The sequence below is a fragment of the Bombina bombina genome, chromosome 4 (assembly GCF_027579735.1).
Source record: "Bombina bombina isolate aBomBom1 chromosome 4, aBomBom1.pri, whole genome shotgun sequence".
Taxonomy (NCBI): Eukaryota; Metazoa; Chordata; class Amphibia; order Anura; family Bombinatoridae; genus Bombina; species Bombina bombina.
The window spans coordinates 865,227,177-865,251,087 of record NC_069502.1 but is presented as its reverse complement, the minus strand read 5'-3'; the positions used below and the strand labels follow the sequence as shown (position 1 = coordinate 865,251,087).

At 38.7% G+C, this 23,911-nt stretch overlaps 1 protein-coding gene across 5 annotated transcripts in view; it reads left to right on the top strand.

Moving 5' to 3' along the window:
- Positions 1-6,559, top strand: part of LOC128657337 (zinc finger protein with KRAB and SCAN domains 3) — a 105,781-nt gene extending 99,222 nt beyond the window's left edge. For all 5 annotated transcript variants that reach the window (XM_053711645.1, XM_053711649.1, XM_053711648.1 and 2 more), the window contains one exon: positions 4,933-6,559. In XM_053711645.1, coding sequence (XP_053567620.1) covers positions 4,933-5,582 — 650 coding nt within the window. In that variant the 3' untranslated portion in view covers positions 5,583-6,559. The remainder of the gene's footprint in view (positions 1-4,932) is intronic.
- The last annotated feature ends 17,352 nt before the right edge of the window (positions 6,560-23,911 follow it).

Genomic DNA, 23,911 nt, shown 5'->3' with positions numbered 1-23,911 from the left:
TTGATAAATTTTGTATGTTTGATGTTAACTATCTCACCCTTAACCTCTAGTAAGGTCTGCTGCAACACATTATCAAAGTTAGGATAATCCACTTCATTGCAAAAGCTATTCAGGAGTAATTGGACCAAATCAATTTTCAGATCTAATCATAATCAATAAGTTAGACTTAAAGGTAATCAAATGTTTCATCAACCTTAATGAACAGTCACTAAGCACAGTGTTCCACATGTCAATAAATTCCTGATCCTCAGTCTCAAAGGTGGGGAATTTATTCATTCTAAGACCCCTTGGTATCATCTTTAGGGCCAAATATTTCTCCAGGGTCCAAATGTCCCATTTTAATTTTTTCTCTTTAACCAACAAACGTTCCATGTCATCAAACAACATCGGTAAATCAAAATTGTTACGATCTTGGGAAAAAACTTGTTCAATTTCTCTGTTATCCACATCTCTCTCTTCCACTTTCTTGATGGAAAAAAAGGAAACTAATGTCTCCTCTTGTATTTGTTGCATTTTAAATAAATCTAGCTAGGACAAGTGGCTTGCCACTTACCACTCAAAAATACTTCAGACAAAAAGGAAAAAGAGTCACAACAGGATATAAATATGTATATGTATGTAAACTGCCCCAAAAGGTTTCACCAGATAAGTACAATACTTCTGCTTTACAGTCTTTAGGGAAATATCGGAAAATGCATGCTACTAATAAAAGACAAGCTTTCTTTCTTATATCACTTTATAATATTGCTTAAACTTGGTATCCGGTATGCCCAGTCAACGTCCGATAACAGTGACAATAAACACAGGGATAAACCGAGACATGGGGCTGTTAATGTCCACAGATAATCCATACATCCATAACCTCTCCTCAGGTTTCCATGTCAAAACTCCTTACTAGGTACAACAAGCACTCAATACTATCCCCTTAATCCGTACCTTGAAAATGTGCTTTACGTTCACAAATCCTCAGCTTGTCTCAAAAGACACTCACCGGCCAAACATGCTCTCTCGGGCTTCAGCCCGTCCACCATCCGCGGATCGAGCGTTCTTGCTGGATGCCAGGTGTTGTCCGCAAGTTGGGCGTGACTCGATCCTCTTCGTTGATTGGTCCGCGTAGGGTAACGTACCTCCTACGTCAGCCTCTTTCGTTCAGTAGTACAGCGGTAATACCTGATGACTTGAATGGGGAGATGGGTCGTCCTTGTCAGCTATACCGGGTACCGTTAGTAAGGAAGCATGTAAAGCAAACTCCTCTTATGATAGGTAGTACAATCCCCTGCTTAAGACGGCTCTGGTGGGCAGTGCAGCTAAGGCGCTGGCTGGTGGCAAACATATAGACCACAAAAAAGAAAAATTCGCCAGGCACCTTATAAAAAGTAAAACTTTAGACTTTATTAAACATGAGAGCTAAAAATTCAATACATAGAGAGTGGGATAAACCCCTGAAACAGACTGACGCGTTTCGGCTAGAGGAGCTGTACTCACAGTCCCTAAAATTGTGAAAGACAACCAAACTTAAAAACCTAGTGTTCCAATCCCATTGGTGGATCCACTAATCACAATTTAAAGGCACAGGGGTTAGCATGAAAATAGGAAGATATATACTTCACTAATACTAACAGTATATCTATGTATATATCAACTTATAAAAACCTAAGTTAATTCAATTTCTATACAAAAGATCGTTTCCAGGGCCTCTTCCACTTCACTGTCTTTTTGGTTGAGGAGCATGATCCGTTTGGCCTATGAGACAGCGGGACATAAGCCTATTCAGAGGATTACGGCTCACTCAACAAGGGCTGTGGCCTCTTCTTGGGCCTTTAAAAACAAAGCCTCTGTGGAGCAGATTTGTAAGGCGGCTACTTGGTTCTCCTTACATATGTTTGTGAAATTCTACAAATTTAATGTTTTTGCTTCGTCGGAAGTTGGTTTTGGAAGAAAGGTTTTGCAGGCTGTGGTGCCCTCAGTATAGGGTCTGCCTTTTTTTGCCCTCCAGTTTTGTTCATTCAGTGTCTTCTAGAGCTTGGGTATTTGTTCCCACAAGTAATGAATGAAGCAGTGGACTCTCCTCCCATTAAGATGAAAAACATAAATTATGCTTACTTGATAATTTAATTTCCATCTGTGGGAGGTAGGGTTGCAACCCAGACGGTAATTTGTGATTAGGAGCCGGTGCCGGCATTAGTAATATACTGGCAATGCAAAAGCCGGGGTTTTTTTTGTAGCCCAGTGTCAGTACTCACTGTTACTTTCCTCCTCACAAAATGTTTACTGTTCACTAGTACTTATGTTTACTGTTCACTAGTACTAGCTACACATACTGAGAAAACTCAGGGCGGCTATAAATAGAAATATTTTGAACTGCTCCTGGTGCCTGGAAAACTTCAGTTTCTCATGCTATTTCAAGAAAAACAGTTTTGCTGCAATTCCGAGTTCTGCCAGCAGGTGTCAAAGTGAAGCATAGCAGAAAACTGAATGGTAGCTGCTTGTTTACAGAGATTCTTGCGTGATCGTGGGGATTAAGGTGACAACTTTCCTGCTACTGAATCTGACTCAGCTCTAACATGCTTCACACAGTCCACAGATGATCTTGTGGTAAGCCTGATAGAGAACTGCTTATTGACATTTTGTTAATTAAACAGCAACTGGTTCTCTTTAAACGCCAACTTAAAAAAAATGTACAGTAAACAATTTATTGAAGTTATGGGTGTAAAAAGTCAAATGAACAAAATGTAAGAATTCATTTGCACGGTAATCATATTAATTACAATAAAATACACCATCTTTGCTTTCATCTCATAAATGCAATTATTTAGGAGCTTAGCAGAAATTTGGAAGTAAAGTACAAACATTTTATAATGTCCACATTTAATACTGTATTCTTAGAACACATTTGTATATTAATCATAACTTTTTCCCTTTAAATAATATTACAGAATTTTAGCATTATAATGTATAGAATTTATAATTGTTTATATCCATGTTGAATGGGACTGTTTAATACACACACACAGTCATACATTCATTCACACACAGCTTCAGACCTGAGTAGTAGAGAGTAAATTGTATGAAGCTTATTATTTTATATTGCATGTTAGCCCAATAAAACAATTGTTACTACTGACTGCAATACTAGCTATCATTTTAAAATAATGTACAGTAATATCACATGGCATGTTATAATGGGGATAAATGGATCATGGATGGCATAGAGATATTTAAAAGATTAGATAGATAAGATGATATAAATTTTTTTGTTTGTGTTTTGGGGTTTTATTTTGTTTAATGTGCCAGTATTTGAAGTTTTTTTTTCCTTTTTAAAGATTTTGACATAGAAATCAAAACTCATGTACATTAAATGCTATAGTATATTCAACATATTCTTGTATTTTTAAAATACAATTTTAGCAGACTTTATACCATATCTATGAAATCAAGGGTTGTGATAGGTGGGAAAGTGACCTAATTTTGTTTTGTTTACGCAAATTGCGCATAGGGCTTGTGTGGTGAAATTTGCTATTTATAGCTATAACAATATATTTTGTAACTATATGATATTTCTCTCTTTTTTGGCTCCGCCCTTTGTGAACCTGCCCTTTTTAGCTCTGCCCTCACCCATGGCCGATATTTTTTTTTAGAAAAAATGTGGCAACCCTAGTGGAGAGTCTACTGATCCCGCCCATTTACTCCAATGGGTGGACCTAAATTTTATATTGTTCTTCTGGCACATTTTATACCCTGATATTTCTCCTACTGTTCCTTGTTCCCTTGACAGAATGATTGGGGGATGAGGGAGTGGGGGAGGTATTTAAGCCTTTGGCTGGGGTGTCTTTGCCTCCTCCTGGTGGCCAGGTTCTTAATAGTCACAAGTAATGAATGAAGCAGTGGACTCTCCTTCCACAGATGGAAATTAAATTATCAGGTAAGCATCATTTATGTTTTAATACTAGAAAATGTAAGGTTCTACATTTTGTAAGTAAAAATAAGCAGGCAATCTACTATTTAAATGTGATTATGGCATTGATGCAATAGAGGAAATTATATTTCTGTCACTATATAAATCCCTGGTAAGACCTCATCTTGAAGTGCAGTTCTGGGAACCAATTTAAAAAAAAATACATTGCAGAATGGGGAATCTAAACCATTAGGCGAGGTTATCCAAAGTGGGTTTGTTTTCTCTAGAAAAAAGGCACATAAGAGGTGATATGATTTCTTTATATAAATATATTCAAAGCCCATATTGCCAAGTTGCTAAGCCCTTTTTATTCCAAGAAAATTGTTAGTGACAAGAGGTCACAATTAAAGGCTGAAGAAAAGGAGATTTAATCTCCTGCAACATAAATGTGTTTTCATTGTTAGAGCAATCGAATAGTGGAGCTCATTGCCTATGGAGGTAGTAAATGCCAATACATTACATTTAAAAATTACAGATACATTTCAGGTTAGAAACAGAATTCAGGTATATGATTGCTTGTGTTAAATGGGTCACCTTTTTAATGGAATTAATTTAAGCTCAATTGGAGCTTCTTTATTGTAATTCAAGTAGGATCTGTATAGGTTGAACTCGGTGGACTTCTGTATTCTTTAAAATTCAGCTAATATGTTACTATGTATTACTAAAATTATCTGTGAACACAATTTTAAAGGCTCTAAATACATAAGGAAAAATAATATGTAAACAAATTACAAGAGTTATTTCTATTTATTTTAGATGAGATTTATTATTTTTATGGAATGCTGGGGAGTCATTTAAAAAATATTACCTAATGTCAAGTAAACTGGCCTTAAGCCTTTGCATGGAGTTTAGGGAAAGGTGTAAGGATCCAAAGCCAGTCCCTTACCCCTGAAGTAGATACAGAACAGTTAAAGTGTTCTTAAGATAATTATGTAATTAATAAATAACATTACTACCATTGTATTTCTTGTTAACAGGTGAATTCACAGACTTCAAAACTCCTAGTCACCGTCAGAGTGCTGAGGTTTCTTTCAATCTTCTTCAGAATCAAAGCAGTCACATGGGAAATGTATGTTCTGGATGTGGGAAATGTTTTACCTGGAAATCGCAACTTATTAATCATCAGAAAATTCATACAGGAGAGAGAGCATTTTCATGTACTGAATGTGGGATAGGCTTTATCAGGAAATCAAAACTTATTGACCATCTTAAAATTCATACAGGAGGGAAATCATTTTCATGCTCTGAATGTGGGAAATGTTTTACTCAAAAGTCAAATCTTATTGCACATCAGAAAATTCATACAGGGGAGAAAGGATTTTTGTGTTCTGCATGTGGAAAGTGTTTTACTCAAAAATCACATCTTTTTAGTCATCAGAAAAGTCATACAGGAGAGAAAGAATATTCATGTTCTGAATGCAGCAAATGTTTTACCTGGAAATCAACTCTTACCAATCATATGAAAATTCATACAGGGGAGAAGGATTTTGTGTGTTCTAAATGTGGGAAATGTTTTACTCAGCAATCAACTCTTATTAATCATCAGAAAATTCATATTAAAGAAAATCAGAGCTTAAACTCTGAAGTGCAGAGGCTGACACGTAGTTGTCATCCATACAATGTTTAAATGCTGATGATGTCTACATGTTGTCTTCTGGGTGAGCACTTTTGGGGGCTGTTTGAAGCCCACTCTGCACATCAAGCAGTGTTTTAGTGGTCCAGTGTGTTTGTCCTCCCTGGGGTATCCATATAGTTTTAAATAGCCAAGTGATCTCTTGGTGTAAATAAAATGTACATTTACTGGAGTACAGGTTCATAGAAGGGAGCACCCATTTGCAGATCAGAGTTATATAAATATACCCAAAGGCCCTCATTTATAATAAACACTTCTTTGAAATTTGTGTATTATAGTCAGGTGATCACTAACATGACAGTGTTTCTATAATTTAAATTGATCAGGTGTACAGGGTAAACCCCTATGTTAACATCAAAAGTGCAAGAGGTTTTCAAAAAGGCCTTGTAAGGATTAAGGCTGTGACACACTGCAAGCAGAGCGACGTGCAGCGTGTAGATGCAGCTGTGCGCGCTCAGTGTGTCTTGCCTTTTCATCTCTGAGCACTCTGCTGCGTCAGGTCGCGTAGCTAAGCGCTCAGAGATGAAATATTTGAACTTCAGAAGCGATGCGGAGCAAAGCAGCTGCTTTGCCTCGCACCGCATCGCTTGCAGTGTGTCACAGCCTTTAGAATAGCCCCTCTGGTTGCATGAAATGTATTGAACATAAATAAAATAAAACAAAACATTATATATATATATATATATATATATATATATATATTGTCTTACTTTTGATTTTCGGTTGCCAAGTCATATGTAAAAATACTGAATTATTTTCTATATTTTCTACTTCTGTGTTTGGAAGGTTACCTAATACAATTATAGATTCACAAAAGTTTTGACTGTAGACAACTTGTACTGTATTGTTTAGAGGTGCATATTTTCACACCTTTTTGTTTTAGATTTCTCATAAAATATTGGTATTGTTTGAATCTGCTGGATGTGCTTAAAAAAAATTATTGAAAAATCGTAATAAAGTAAAAAATAAGGCTCTGGTGTGTGGGATAACTATACAATTTATTTATACAATAAGACAATACAATTAAAAATAACACTCAATTCCAGACAAAAATAAATGCATATATATCACAATTTGCCACACTGGTACAGTTTACCATTGCAAAGACAATTGTGTATGTAATAGTACAGTAATATGTTTTCCTCAGGCCTTCCCGGTTCCTTTTAAGATGGCTAATAATATTAAGAATGAATGGGAGCGATTAGGTTCTTCCTTTTCCCCTTATTCCTTTTAAAAACTGTTCCCCGTTCCGGACTCTCTGCTTGAGCTGTGGGGAACTGTCCCTAAGGTGGATGGTGCTGTCTCCATGCTCGCGAAGTAGACAACTATTCCCCTCGAGGATAGTTCATCGTTTAAAGAGCCCATTAATAAAAAGTTGGAAAACATTAAAGGGACATCAAACCCACATTTTTTCTTTAATGATTCATATTGAGAATACAATTTTAAACAACTTTATAATTTACTTCTATTGTCTAATTTGTTTTATTCTCTTGGTATCATTTGTTGAAGGAGCAGCAATACACTACTGCTTTCTAACTGAACACATGGATGAGCCAATGAAAAACATAATTTATGTAAGAACTTACCTGATAAATTCATTTCTTTCATATTGGCAAGAGTCCATGAGCTAGTGACGTATGGGATATACAATCCTATCAGGAGCGGCAAAGTTTCCCAAACCTCAAAATGCCTATAAATACACCACTTACCACACCCACAATTCGGTTTAACGAATAGCCAAGTAGTGGGATGAAAAAGAAAGGAGTAAAAAGCATCAACAAAGGAATTTTGGAAATAATTGTGTTTATACAAAAAAACATAACCACCATAAAAAGGGTGGGCCTCATGGACTCTTGCCAATATGAAAGAAATTAATTTATCAGGTAAGTTCTTATATAAATTATGTTTTCTTTCATGTAATTGGCAAGAGTCCATGTATGTGACGTATGGGATATCAAATACCCAAGATGTGGAACTCCGCGCAAGAGTCACTAGAGAGGGAGGGATAAAAATAAAAACAGCAAATTTTTGCTGAAAAATTAATCCACAACACAAAATGTAAGTTTATTCTGATAATGAAAAGAAAAACTTAAAATATCAGCAGATGAATCAAACTGAAACAGCTGCCTGAAGAACTTTTCTACCAAAAACTGCTTCTGAAGAAGCAAATACATCAAAACGATAGAATTTAGTAAATGTATGCAAAGAAGACCAAGTTGCTGCTTTGCAAATCTGATCAACTGAAGCTTCATTCTTAAAGGGACAGTAAACACCAGAATTTTTGTTGTTTAAAAAGGTAGATAATCCCTTTATTACCCATTCCCCAATTTTGCATAACCAACACAGTTATAATAATATACTTTTTACCTCTGTGATTACCTTGTATTTATGTCTCTGCAAACTGCCCCCTTTTTTCAGTTCTTTTGACAGACTTGCATTTTTAGCCAATCAGTGCTGACTCCTAGGAGCTTCACATGCCTGAGCTCAATGTTATCTATATGAAACACATGAACTAACGCCCTCTAGAGGTGAAAAACTGTCAACATGCTTTAAGATTAGAGGCAGTCTTCAAAATCTAAGACATTAGCACATGAACCTCCTAGATTTAGCTTTCAACTAAGAATACCAAGAGAACAAAGCAAAATTGGTAATAAAATTAAATTGGAAAGTTGTTTAAAATTACATGCCCTATTTAAATCATAAGAGATTTTTTTTTACTTTACTGTTCCTTTAAAGGCCCATGAAGTGGAGACTGATCTAGTAGAATGAGCTGTAATTCTTTGAGGCGGGGTTTGACCCGACTCCAAATAAGCTTGAAGAATCAAAAGCTTTAACCACGAAGCCAAGGAAACAGCAGAAGCCTTCTGACCTTTCCTAGAACCAGAAAATATAAAAATAGACTAGAAGTCTTCCTGAAATCTTTAGTAGCTTCAATATAATATTACAAAGCTCTCACCACATCCAAAGAATGTAAGGATCTTTCCAAAGAATTCTTATAATTAGGACACAAGGAAGGGACAACAATTTCTCTATTAATGTTGTTAGAATTCACAACCTTGGGTAAGAATTTAAATGAAGTCTGTAAAACCGCCTTATCCTGATGAAAAATCAGAAAAGGAGATTCACAAGAAAGAGCAGATAATTCAGAAACTCTTCTAGCAGTGCAAAATGCGGTTTTGCAATCGCCGTTAGTGTGTAACTTGCTAACTTGTTATTGTCAGCTGACTATATCAATGGGTAACACAACTATTCACATCGTAAATTCTGAACTCATCGTCAGGTGCATTTTTGACCAATAAATGAAACGTTAGGGCCCCAATAGAATAGTGATCAAACACCACTTGTCAAATTCTGAATCCAAGCTATATGTTGTCTGTATGATATTAAGATTTTGTCAACATGGGCTTGTTGTTTGTTCACACCCTTTGAGTGATGTATCGCACTCATCATAGTGCATAGTTTCATCCGTACACTATTGCACAACGATATCTGACCAATCACAGATAGAGACGTATTTGATTGACAGGCCATGGTCAGACATGCGCAATAGGTTTTGCAGGATGCCAGTTACGATGTTGCTATTTCTAACCACATTGATCAAGTTACTAATGCGAGTTGAATAATATTTTCTAATTACAATTTGCAACAATACAGATTTGAGAAACATTACGAAGTATAACTTCTGCACGATTATGTTAGGTAGGTTTTTCTCCATCTGATCATTCTGATCTCTACTTTATAATCTCTGGTATAGTATATTGTTTCTATGACTAACTGATTAATGAAGTTTTAGCATACATATATATATATATATATATATATATATCATGAAATTTCTGCTGACTTGCGATACTGACAATCATTTGTGGTTTACTGTTTTGATTGAGACTTTGTATGCATATTGTTAATGTTTAATCCACATTACTATTATCAATCTGATTGGATAGTAGAGCATCATCAAGGATTACAAACCACCAGGGGCGTATTAAGGCATAGGCCAACAAGGCCGGTGCCTAGGGCAGCAGATTTTTAAGGTGCAGCAGAATTTTGAGTCCCTAGGGCCACTCTACTGAACTCAGGGCCGGGTGGCTAAATCAACCAGGGCCCGGCTATTGCTATCCTATGGGATTGCATGTGGGTGCGCATGACGTATTGACAGTGGAGGCGGAGCGCACTTGTGCAGCTTGGCCTGGACTGAGAGGGAATGCAGTATTCTTCCTGGCTCCACCGCGTGATTGAGACTCACACAGACTACACAGTGCAGTGTGCACTACACCGTGACCACTGTGAAACAGAATATGCCTTTCTCCCTTCAATACATCTTCATTAGGCATTAAAATACTTAAACAGATTAATCACTAAATACTTGTACATTTACTGTTTGTCTATCTGTCATACATGCAAAGAATAAGTATTTATTGCTGAATCTATACAACCATGTGAATTAAAACACAACTAAAAATATGTTGTATGCATTTAATACATTCAGAAACAATACAAGTATATACTTTATTATGATTGTATCATGTGACTTTATCCCCTACGATACAATTCCTAAACATATCATAACTACTGGGGTTTTTTTAAGTACTTTTAAAGGCCAGTTTGTATATTCATTACATATTTATCCAAGCAGATATTTTGCTTAAATAACTGTCAATCACCAAAGAAGATGTTTAAGGTTAAACAACTACCTACTGACAAACTATCATACAGTGAAGGATATTTTTTTCTGATATAAACACTTTAATCATCTGACTTGCAAAATAATGTCTTAAAATATATATATATATATATATATATATATATATATATATATATATATATATATATATATATATATATATATATATATATATATATATATATATATACAGGGAGTGCAGAATTATTAGGCAAATGAGTATTTTGACCACATCATCCTCTTTATGCATGTTGTCTTACTCCAAGCTGTATAGGCTCGAAAGCCTACTACCAATTAAGCATATTAGGTGATGTGCATCTCTGTAATGAGAAGGGGTGTGGTCTAATGACATCAACACCCTATATCAGGTGTGCATAATTATTAGGCAACTTCCTTTCCTTTGGCAAAATGGGTCAAAAGAAGGACTTGACAGGCTCAGAAAAGTCAAAAATAGTGAGATATCTTGCAGAGGGATGCAGCACTCTTAAAATTGCAAAGCTTCTGAAGCGTGATCATCGAACAATCAAGCGTTTCATTCAAAATAGTCAACAGGGTCGCAAGAAGCGTGTGGAAAAACCAAGGCGCAAAATAACTGCCCATGAACTGAGAAAAGTCAAGCGTGCAGCTGCCAAGATGCCACTTGCCACCAGTTTGGCCATATTTCAGAGCTGCAACATCACTGGAGTGCCCAAAAGCACAAGGTGTGCAATACTCAGAGACATGGCCAAGGTAAGAAAGGCTGAAAGACGACCACCACTGAACAAGACACACAAGCTGAAACATCAAGACTGGGCCAAGAAATATCTCAAGACTGATTTTTCTAAGGTTTTATGGACTGATGAAAGGCGTGTGTCTTGATGGGCCCGTGGCTGGATTGAGTCGGACTGGAGCTCTCTGCCCTTTACCAGACGCCAGCAAGGTGGAGGTGGAGTACTGGTTTGGGCTGGTATCATCAAAGATGAGCTTGTGGGGCCTTTTCGGGTTGAGGATGGAGTCAAGCTCAACTCCCAGTCCTACTGCCAGTTTCTGGAAGACACCTTCTTCAAGCAGTGGTACAGGAAGAAGTCTGCATCCTTCAAGAAAAACATGATTTTCATGCAGGACAATGCTCCATCACACGCGTCCAAGTACTCCACAGCGTGGCTGGCAAGAAAGGGTATAAAAGAAGAAAATCTAATGACATGGCCTCCTTGTTCACCTGATCTGAACCCCATTGAGAACCTGTGGTCCATCATCAAATGTGAGATTTACAAGGAGGGAAAACAGTACACCTCTCTGAACAGTGTCTGGGAGGCTGTGGTTGCTGCTGCACGCAATGTTGATGGTGAACAGATCAAAACACTGACAGAATCCATGGATGGCAGGCTTTTGAGTGTCCTTGCAAAGAAAGGTGGCTATATTGGTCACTGATTTGTTTTTGTTTTGTTTTTGAATGTCAGAAATGTATATTTGTGAATGTTGAGATGTTATATTGGTTTCACTGGTAAAAATAAATAATTGAAATGGGTATACAGGGAGTGCAGAATTATTAGGCAAGTTGTATTTTTGAGGATTCATTTTATTATTGAACAACAACCATGTTCTCAATGAACCCAAAAAACTCATTAATATCAAAGCTGAATAGTTTTGGAAGTAGTTTTTAGTTATAGCTATTTTAGGGGGATATCTGTGTGTGCAGGTGACTATTACTGTGCATAATTATTAGGCAACTTAACAAAAAACATATATACCCATTTCAATTATTTATTTTTACCAGTGAAACCAATATAACATCTCAACATTCACAAATATGCATTTCTGACATTCAAAAACAAAACAAAAACAAATCAGTGACCAATATAGCCACCTTTCTTTGCAAGGACACTCAAAAGCCTGCCATCCATGGATTCTGTCAGTGTTTTGATCTGTTCACCATCAACATTGCGTGCAGCAGCAACCACAGCCTCCCAGACACTGTTCAGAGAGGTGTACTGTTTTCCCTCCTTGTAAATCTCACATTTGATGATGGACCACAGGTTCTCAATGGGGTTCAGATTAGGTGAACAAGGAGGCCATGTCATTAGATTTTCTTCTTTTATACCCTTTCTTGCCAGCCACGCTGTGGAGTACTTGGACGCGTGTGATGGAGCATTGTCCTGCATGAAAATCATGTTTTTCTTGAAGGATGCAGACTTCTTCCTGTACCACTGCTTGAAGAAGGTGTCTTCCAGAAACTGGCAGTAGGACTGGGAGTTGAGCTTGACTCCATCCTCAACCCGAAAAGGCCCCACAAGCTCATCTTTGATGATACCAGCCCAAACCAGTACTCCACCTCCACCTTGCTGGCGTCTGAGTCGGACTGGAGCTCTCTGCCCTTTACCAATCCAGCCACGGGCCCATCCATCTGGCCCATCAAGACTCACTCTCATTTCATCAGTCCATAAAACCTTAGAAAAATCAGTCTTGAGATATTTCTTGGCCCAGTCTTGACGTTTCAGCTTGTGTGTCTTGTTCAGTGGTGGTCGTCTTTCAGCCTTTCTTACCTTGGCCATGTCTCTGAGTATTGCACACCTTGTGCTTTTGGGCACTCCAGTGATGTTGCAGCTCTGAAATATGGCCAAACTGGTGGCAAGTGGCATCTTGGCAGCTGCACGCTTGACTTTTCTCAGTTCATGGGCAGTTATTTTGCGCCTTGGTTTTTCCACACGCTTCTTGCGACCCTGTTGACTATTTTGAATGAAACGCTTGATTGTTCGATGATCACGCTTCAGAAGCTTTGCAATTTTAAGAGTGCTGCATCCCTCTGCAAGATATCTCACTATTTTTGACTTTTCTGAGCCTGTCAAGTCCTTCTTTTGACCCATTTTGCCAAAGGAAAGGAAGTTGCCTAATAATTATGCACACCTGATATAGGGTGTTGATGTCATTAGACCACACCCCTTCTCATTACAGACATGCACATCACCTAATATGCTTAATTGGTAGTAGGCTTTCGAGCCTATACAGCTTGGAGTAAGACAACATGCATAAAGAGGATGATGTGGTCAAAATACTCATTTGCCTAATAATTCTGCACTCCCTGTATATTTGTTTTTTGTTAAGTTGCCTAATAATTATGCACAGTAATAGTCACCTGCACACACAGATATCCCCCTAAAATAGCTATAACTAAAAACAAACTAAAAACTACTTCCAAAACTATTCAGCTTTGATATTAATGAGTTTTTTGGGTTCATTGAGAACATGGTTGTTGTTCAATAATAAAATTAATCCTCAAAAATACAACTTGCCTAATAATTCTGCACTCCCTATATATATATATGTGTGTGTGTGTGTGTGTGTGTGTGTGTGTGTGTGACCAGAGTGAATGCAAGCCCTGGTGAACATCTACTTAAAAAGACATAATTTTTTTTAAATTTTTACACCCTGCCCCAAAAATATGTCTAAAAAAAAAGGCCTTAAACCTGGGGTGGGGTGGGGGGGCAGCAGAATTTTAAGTGCCTAGGGCAGCACAAAACCTAAATACGCCCCTGCGAAACCACCCCCTCACCATGTTCTATTACCAATCCGATTGGATAGTAGAGTATTACCAATTAGTATGAACCTCACCATGTGATATGTATTTTTTAATTAGAGTAAGGCATATATAGCAAGTGTGCACATTTTTATTAAGCCTGATGAAATAGCTACTAGCTGAGAAACGCATTGCTTTTGTTTTTAAACATTTGAATAAAGTAAATTTTTTACTTTTAACACTTGCTGCCTTTTTTCCTTGGACCCTGTTTGTCAACCTGGGGTCCCTTTATATTTTGGACTGCTGTCTTATCCTGAGTGCCTTTGTACCAAGTCTGTTGGGTGACTGTATTGACCCGATCCTGCTCTACTAGCATCAATGGAGATGCTACAACTATTGTGAGTATTACTCTTTACATTTGCTTACATTCACCATTGTCTAAGCAATACTAGGCCATATAGGCACCTTGTGTCTTTTATATCGTTTTAATACAGATATCACACTTCTTTTGGTAGGTTGGTCTTCTGGGTGACTGTTAAAGATCCCAGACTGCTTCTACAGCACTAATTGAAGTGCTTTTTTAAATGTGAGTTTATTTCTTAAATATTAATCACCATCATTTGGATCAAACAATATTGGGCCATATGGCGCATCTGTCTCCTCTTGTTCTTCTAGCAGAAGAGGTAGCCAAAAGGAACAACACTTTCCAAGAAATTAATTTAATGTCCAAAGAATGCATAGGCTCAAAAGGAGGAGCCTTGTAAAGCCTTAAAAACCAAATTAAGACTCTAAGGAGGAGAGAATGATTTAATGACAGGCTTGATACGAACCAAAGCCTGTACAAAACAGTGAATATCAGGAAGTTTAGCAATCTTTCTGTGAAATAAAAAGAAAGAGCAGAGATTTGTCCTTTTAAAGAACTTGCAGATAAACCCCTATCTAAACCAACCTGAAGGAACTGTCAAATTCTAGGAATTCTAAAAGAATGCCAAGAGAATTTATGAGAAGAACACCATGAAATGTAAGTCTTCCAAACTCGATAATAAATCTTTCTAGAGACAGATTTATGAGCTTGTAACATAGTACTAATTACTGAGTCAGAGAAACCTCTATGACTAAACACTAGACGTTCAATTTCCATACCTTCAAATTTAATGATTTGAGATCCTGATGGAAAAACGGACCTAGGGACAGCAGGTCCGGCCTTAATGGAAGTGGCCAAGGTTGGCAACTGGACATCCGAACAAGATCCGCATACCAAAACCTGTGAGGCCATGCTGGAGCCACCAGCAACACAAACGATTGTTCCATGATCATTTTGGAGATCACTCTTGGAAGAAGAACTAGAGGTGGGAAAATATAAGCAGGTTTATAACACCAAGGAAGTGTCAATGCATCCACTTCCAACAGATACTTCTGAGACAGGATCAGATTGAGATATCTTGCAAAATGTAAGAGAAAAAACAACATATAAAGCAAAATTATCAATTTCCTTATATGGCAGTTTCAGAAATGGGAAAAAATGCAAACAGCATAGCCCTCTGATATAGAAAAAGGCAAGAGGCATATAGGAATGGGGATTTAAATAATGAAATTATTTGGCGGCAAGTATGACGCACAACGTAACTGAAATTTTTTTGGCGCTAACAACATCCGGAAATGACACACTCACGTCACTAACGACGCAACCTTGTGCAAGGAACTCGGCATCAACAAAGACGCCGGAAATGACGAATTTACGTCATCAGACGTACCTTCACGCCAAAAAATTCCCGTGCCAAAAATGACGCAATAAACTTTGGCATTTCGTGCACCCGCTGGCCTAATTTCACCAGCAAAAAGCAGTCAATTTGAAAAAAAGACTAAACCCCAGGTAAGAAAAAATATTTCCTAAATATGAAACTGACAGTCTGCAAAAGGAAATACATGAACCTGACTCATGGCAAATATAAGTACAATACATATATTTAGAACTTTATATTAATGCATAAAGGGCCAAACCATAGCTGAGGTGTCTTAAGTAATAAAAAACATACTTACCAAAAGACACCCATCCACATATAGCAGATAGCCAAACCAGTACTGAAACAATTATCAGTAGAGGTAATGGTATATATGAGAGTATATCGTCGATCTGAAAAGGGAGGTAGGAGATTAATCTCTACGACCGATAACAGAGAACCTATGAAATAGATCTCCCGTGAGGAAAACCATTGCATTCAATAGGTGATACTCCCTTCACGTCCCTCTGACATTCACTGTACTCTGAGAGGAACCGGGCTTCAAAATGCTGAGAAGCGCATATCAACGTAGAAATCTTAGCACAAACTTACTTCACCACCTCCATAGGAGGCAAAGTTTGTAAAACTGAATTGTGGGTGTGGTGAGGGGTTAATTTATAGACATTTTGAGGTTTGGGAAACTTTACCGCTCCTGGTAGGATTGTATATCCCATACGTCACTAGCTCATTGCCAATTACATTAAAGAAATCTGTATTTATATGCAGAGACCAATCAGCAGCTGGAACCTAGGTTCTTTGCTGTTCATGAGCTTACCTAGATAAACCTTTCAGCAAGGAATAACAAGAGAATGAAGCAAATTAAATAATAGAAGTAAATTAGAAAGTTGTTTAAAATTGTATTCTCTATCTGAATCATGAAAGACACATTTTGGGTTTCATGTCCCTTTAAGATTCTGTCTTGGAATGTTCTCTTCCTGTTGGCACACAGAGTATCTGATCTGGCTGCCTTGCAATGTGAGCATCCTTATCTGGTTTTTAATGCGGATAAGGCTGTTTTTCCCACTGATTTGGGATTTCTTCCCAAGGTGGCGTCTAACCGTAACATCAATCAGGAAATAGTTGTTCCTTATTTGTGTCCTAACCCTTCTTCTAAGGAGAGGTTACTTCATAACCTGGATGTGGTTCGTGCCTTAAAGTTCTATCTTGAGGCTACAAAGGATTTCAGACAGTCTACATCACTTTTTGTGGTGTATTCAGGGAAGTGCAAGGGGCAGAGAGCCTCTTCTACTTCTTTGTCCTTTTGGTTGAAGAGCTTGATTCACTTGGCCTATGAGACAGCCGGACATAAGCCTCCTCAGAGGGTCATGGCTCATTCAACTAGAGCTGTGGCTTTGTCTTGGGCCTTCAAGAATAAGGCCTCTATGGAACAAATTTGTAATGCGGCTACCTGGTCCTCCTTACACACTTTTACAAAGTTTTACAAATTTGACATTTTTACTTCTGCGGAAGCAGTTTTTGGGAGAAAGGTTTTGCAGGCTGTAGTGCCCTCAGATTAGGGCCCTCAGATTCAGTGTCCTCTACAGCTTGGGTATATGTTTTCCAACAGTAATGAATGATGCCATGGACTCTCCTCCCCTTTAAATGGAAAACATAAATTATGCTTACCTGATAATTTAATTTCTATCATGGGGAGCAGTGTTAATTTTGACGGCAAATTTCAATTTAGTCTTAGTCTTGACTAAAATGCTGTTTTAGTCGTATTTTAGACATCTGAATTGTTTTAGTTTTAGTCTACTGAATCTCCAGTAGATTTTAGTCGACTAAAATCTAAGGGGTTTAGTTAAAGTGTAATGCATTATTTAAGCATTTCTCTATAATTTGCAAACTGATTATATACTCCAGGAGTAAACATAACACCTGTTATTTTTTGTGATATTAAGGTTTAAACATACAATGCAGACACAGATTTAGCCGTTGTGATATATAACATTATTTAAATACAAATCAAATCTCATAGCAAGGGTTACAGTTTTACCTTCAAAATTACCGTACACTGTTAACCAACATCCTGGCTAATTATCATAATATACTTCTTACATTAAACTTAAATACCAAAACAGGAAAAAAAAAAAAAAAGTGAGCCACAGGAGAGAAAAAAAAAAAAAAAAAGTCTTGTCTTTTCCACGTGGAGTCTGCATATTCTAGATTTAATTTAGAAGCAAACAATATATTAATAAAAAACATAATTTATGTAAGAACTTACCTGATAAATTAATTTATTTCATATTGGCAAGAGTCCATGAGCTAGTGACGTATGGGATATACAATCCTACCAGGAGGGGCAAAGTTTCCCAAACCTCAAAATGCCTATAAATACACCTCTCACCACACCCACAATTCAGATTAACGAATAGCCAAGTAGTGGGCTGATAAAGAAAGGAGTAAAAAGCATCAACAAAGGAATTTGGAAATAATTGTGCTTTATACAAAAAATAATGACCACCAAAAAAGGGTGGGCCTCATGGACTCTTGCCAATATGAAAGAAATTAATTCATCAGGTAAGTTCTTACATAAATTATGTTTTCTTTCATGTAATTGGCAAGAGTCCATGAGCTAGTGACGTATGGGATATCAAATATCCAAAATGTGGAACTCCACGCAAGAGTCACTAGAGAGGGAGGGATAAAAATAAAATACAGCCATTTTCCACTGAACAAAATAACCCACAACCCAAATAATACGTTTATTCTTTAATGATAAGAAAAACTTAAAACATCAGCAGAAGAATCAAACTGAAACAGCTGCCTGAAGAACTTTTCTACCAAAAACTGCTTCTGAAGAAGCAAACACATAAAAACGGTAGAATTTAGTAAATGTATGCAAAGAAGACCAAGTTGCTGCTTTGCAAATCTGATCAACTGAAGCTTCATTCTTAAAAGCCCACAAAGTGGAGACTGATCTAGTAGAATGAGCTGTAATTCTCTGAGGCGGGGTTTTACCCAACTCCAAATAAGCTTGACGATTCAAAAGCTTTAACCAAGAAGCCAAGGAAAACATAATTTATGCTTACCTGATAAATTTATTTCTCTTGTGGTGTATCCAGTCCACGGATCATCCATTACTTGTGGGATATTCTTATTCCCAACAGGAAGTTGCAAGAGGATCACCCACAGCAGAGCTGTTATATAGCTCCTCCCCTAACTGTCATATCCAGTCATTCGACTGAAAACAAGCAGAGAAAGGAGAAACCATAGGGTGCAGTGGTGACTGTAGCTTAAATTTAAAAATTACCTGCCTTAAAATGACAGGGCGGGCCGTGGACTAGATACACCACAAGAGAAATAAATTTATCAGGTAAGTATAAATTATGTTTTCTCTTGTAAGGTGTATCCAGTCCACGAATCATCCATTACTTGTGGGATACCAATACAAAAGCTAAAGTACACGGATGAAGGGAGGGACAAGGCAGGTACTTAAACGGAAGGTACCACTGCCTGTAAAACCTTTCTCCCAAAAATAGCCTCCGAAGAAGCAAAAGTATCAAATTTGTAGAATTTTGAAAAAGTATGAAGCAAAGACCAAGTCGCCGCCTTGCAAATCTGTTCAACAGAAGCCTCATTTTTAAAGGCCCAAGTGGAAGCCACAGCTCTCATAGAATGAGCTGTAATCCTTTCAGGAGGCTGCTGGCCAGCAGTCTCATAGGCTAAGCGGATTATGCTTCTTAGCCAAAAAGAAAGAGAGGTTGCCGAAGCCTTTTGACCTCTCCTCTGTCCAGAGTAGACAACAAACAAACCAGATGTTTGACGAAAATCTTTAGTAGCTTGTAAGTAAAACTTTAAAGCATGAACCACGTCCAGATTGTGTAATAGACGTTCCTTCTTTGAAGAAGGATTAGGACACAAGGATGGAACAACAATCTCTTGATTGATATTCTTGTTAGATACCACCTTAGGTAAAAACCCAGGTTTGGAACGCAGGACTACCTTATCCGTATGGAAGATCAGATAAGGAGAATCACATTGTAAGGCAGATAACTCGGAGACTCTACGAGCCGAGGAAATAGCTACCAAAAAAAGAACTATCCAAGATAAAAGTTTGATATCTATGGAATGAAGAGGTTCAAACGGAACTCCTTGAAGAACCTTAAGAACCAGATTTAAGCTCCATGGCGGAGCCACAGGTTTAAACACAGGCTTGATTCTAACTAAAGCCTGACAAAATGCCTGAACGTCTGGAACATCTGCCAGACGCTTGTGCAAAAGAATAGACAGTGCAGAAATCTGTCCCTTTAAGGAACTAGCTGACAATCCTTTTTCCAAACCTTCTTGGAGAAAGGATAATATCCTGGGAATCCTGACCTTACTCCATGAGTAACCCTTGGATTCACACCAATAAAGATATTTACGCCATATCTTATGGTAAATTTTCCTGGTGACAGGCTTTCGTGCCTGTATTAAGGTATCAATGACTGACTCGGAGAAGCCACGCTTTGATAAAATCAAGCGTTCAATCTCCAGGCAGTCAGTCTCAGAGAAATTAGATTTGGATGATTGAAAGGACCTTGTAGTAGAAGGTCTTGTCTTAACGGAAGAGTCCAAGGTGCAACGGATGACATGTCCACTAGATCTGCATACCAGGTCCTGCGTAGCCACGCAGGCGCTATCAAAATCACAGATGCTCTCTCCTGCTTGATCTTGGCAATCAGTCGAGGGAGCAGAGGAAACGGTGGAAATACACAGGCCAGGTTGAAAGACCAAGGTGCTGCTAGAGCATCTATCAGCGTCGCCTCGGGATCCCTGGACCTGGATCCGTAACAAGGAAGCTTGGCGTTCTGGCGAGACGCCATAAGATCCAGTTCTGGTTTGCCCCAACGATGAATCAATTGAGCAAACACCTCCGGATGGAGTTCCCACTCCCCCGGATGAAAAGTCTGATGACTTAGAAAATCCGCCTCCCAGTTCTCAACACCTGGGATATGGATAGCTGATAGGTGGCAAGAGTGAATCTCTGCCCAGCGAATTATCTTTGAGACTTCCAACATCGCTAGGGAACTCCTTGTTCCCCCCTTGATGGTTGATGTAAGCCACAGTCGTGATGTTGTCCGACTGAAATCTGATGAACCTCAGAGTTGCTAACTGAGGCCAAGCCTGAAGAGCATTGAATATCTCTCTCAGTTCCAGAATATTTATTGGAAGGAGTGTCTCCTCCTGAGTCCACAATCCCTGAGCCTTCAGGGAGTTCCAGACTGCACCCCAACCTAGAAGGCTGGCATCTGTCGTTACAATTGTCCAATCTGGCCTGCGAAAGGTCATACCTTTGGACAGATGGACCCGAGATAGCCACCACAGAAGAGAATCCCTGGTCTCTTGATCCAGATTTAGCAGAGGGGACAAATCTGTGTAATCCCCATTCCACTGACTGAGCATGCATAGTTGCAGCGGTCTGAGATGTAGGCGAGCAAACGGCACTATGTCCATTGCCGCTACCATTAAGCCGAATACTTCCATGCACTGAGCCACCGAAGGGCTTGGAATGGAATGAAGAACACGGCAGGAATTTAGAAGCTTTGATAACCTGGACTCCGTCAGGTACATTTTCATTTCCACAGAATCTATCAGAGTCCCTAGGAAGGAGTGGGGATAGAGAACTCTTTTCCTCGTTCACTTTCCACCCATGTGACCTCAGAAATGCCAGTACTATGTCCGTATGAGACTTGGCAATTTGGAAGTTTGACGCCTGTATCAGGATGTCGTCTAAATAAGGGGCCACTGCTATGCCCCGCGGCCTTAGGACCGCCAGAAGCGACCCCAGAACCTTCGTAAAAATTCTTGGGGCTGTAGCTAATCCAAAGGGGAGAGCTACAAACTGGTAATGCCTTCTAGAAAGGCAAACCTGAGAAACCGATGATGATCTTTGTGTATCGGAATGTGAAGATAAGCATCCTTTAAATCCACTGTAGTCATATATTGACCCTCCTGGATCATAGGTAGGATGGTACGAATAGTTTCCATCTTGAATGATGGAACTCTGAGGAATTTGTTTAAGATCTTTAGATCCAAAATAGGTCTGAAGGTTCCCTCTTTTTTGGGAACCACAAACAGATTTGAGTAAAATCCCTGTCCCTGTTCCTCCTTTGGAACTGGATGGATCACTCCCATAACTAGGAGGTCTTGTACACAATGTAAGAATGCCTCTCTCTTTATGTGGTTTGCAGATAATTGTGAAAGGTGAAATCTCCCTTTTGGGGGGGAAGCCTTGAAGTCCAGAAGATACCCCTGAGATATAATTTCCAACGCCCAGGGATCCTGGACATCTCTTGCCCACGCCTGGGCAAATAGTGAAAGTCTGCCTCCTACTAGATCCGTTACCGGATAGGGGGCCATTCCTTCATGCTGTCTTAGAGGCAGCAGCAGGCTTTTTGGCCTGCTTACCTTTGTTCCAGACCATCTTGGACTGAGCAAAAGTTCCCTCTTGTTTTGCATTAGAGGAAGTTGATGCCGCACCTTGAAGTTTCGAAAGGCACGAAAATTAGACTGTTTGGCCCTTGATTTGGACCTGTCCTGTCCTGGCATGACCTTTTCCTCCAGTGATATCAGCAATAATCTCCTTCAAACCAGGCCCGAATAGGGTCTGCCCCTTGAAGGGAATGTTAAGCAGCTTAGACTTTGAAGTAATGTCAGCTGACCATGATTTAAGCCATAGTGCTCTGCGCGCCTGGATAGCAAAACCAGAATTCTTAGCCGTTAGTTTAGTCAAATGAACAATGGCATCAGAAACAAAAGAATTGGCTAGCTTAAGTACTCTAAGCTTGTCAAGTATGTCATCCAATGGAGTCGCTACCTGTAAAGCCTCTTCCAGAGACTCAAACCAGAACGCCGCAGTAGCAGTGACAGGAACAATGCATGCAAGGGGCTGTAGGATAAAACCTTGTTGAATAAACATTTTCTTAAGGTAACCCTCGTGCTTTTTTATATCCAATGGATAAAAAATTAAACTGTCCTCGACAGGGATAGTAGTACGCTTTGCTAGAGTAGAAACTGCTCCCTCCACCTTAGGGACTGTCTGCCATAAGTCCCATGTGGTGGCGTCTATTGGAAACATTTTTCTAAAAATAGGAGGGGGAGAGAACGGCACACCTGGTCTATCCCATTCCTTATTAATAATTTCTGTAAACCTTTTAGGTATTGGAAAAACATCAGTACACACCGGCACTGCATAGTATTTATCCAGTCTACACAATTTATCTGGCACTGCAATTGTATCACAGTCATTCAGAGCAGCTAAAACCTCCCTGAGCAATACGCGGAGGTGTTCAAGCTTAAATTTAAATGTAGAAATATCAGAATCAGGTTGCATCATCTTCCCTGAGTCAGAAACATCACCCACAGACTGAAGCTCTCCTTCCTCAGCTTCTGCATATTGTGAGGCAGTATCAGACATGGTTCTTAAAGCGTCAGTATGCTCTGTATTTCGTCTAACCCCAGAGCTATCTCGCTTTCCTCTAAATTCAGGTAGTCTGGCTAATACCGCTGACAGTGTATTATCCATGACTGCCGCCATGTCTTGTAAAGTAAACGTTATGGGCGCCCTAGATGTACTTGGCGCCATTTGAGCGTGAGTCCCTTGAGCGTGAGTCAAAGGATCTGACACGTGGGGAGAGTTAGTTGGCATAACTTCCCCCTCGTCAGATTCCTCTTGTGATACATTTTTTAAAGACAGAATATGATCTTTATTGCTTAAAGTGCAATCAGTACATTTGGTACACATTCTAAGACGGGGTTCCACAATGGCTTTTAAACATAATGAACAAGGAGTTTCCTCTATGTCAGACATGTTTGTACAGACTAGCAATGAGACTAGCAAGCTTGGAAAACACTTTAAATCAAGTTAACAAGCAAATTTAAAAAAGGTACTGTGCCTTTAAGAGAAACAAATTTTGTCAGAATTTGAAAAACAGTGAAAAAAGGCAGTAAATCAAACAAAATTTTTACAGTGTATGTAATAAGCTAACAGAGCATTGCACCCACTTGCAAATGGATGATTAACCCCTTAGTTCAAAAAACTAACACACAACAAACTGCCACAGCTCTGCTGTGGCACTACCTTCCCCAATAAACGACTTTGGAAAGCCTTTGAGCCCTTTAGAGATGTCCTATAGCATTCAGGGGACTCCTGAGGGAAGCTGGATGTCTCAGTCTGTAATTTTATCTGCGCAAAAAAGCGCTAAATTAGGCCCCTCCCACTCATGCTGCAACAGTGGAAAGCCTCAGGAAACTGTTTCTAGGCAAAATTTAAGCCAGCCATGTGGAAAAACTAGGCCCCAATAAAGTTTTATCACCAAAAACATATATAAAAAACGCTTAAACATGCCAGCAAACGTTTAATATTGCAATTTTATAAGAG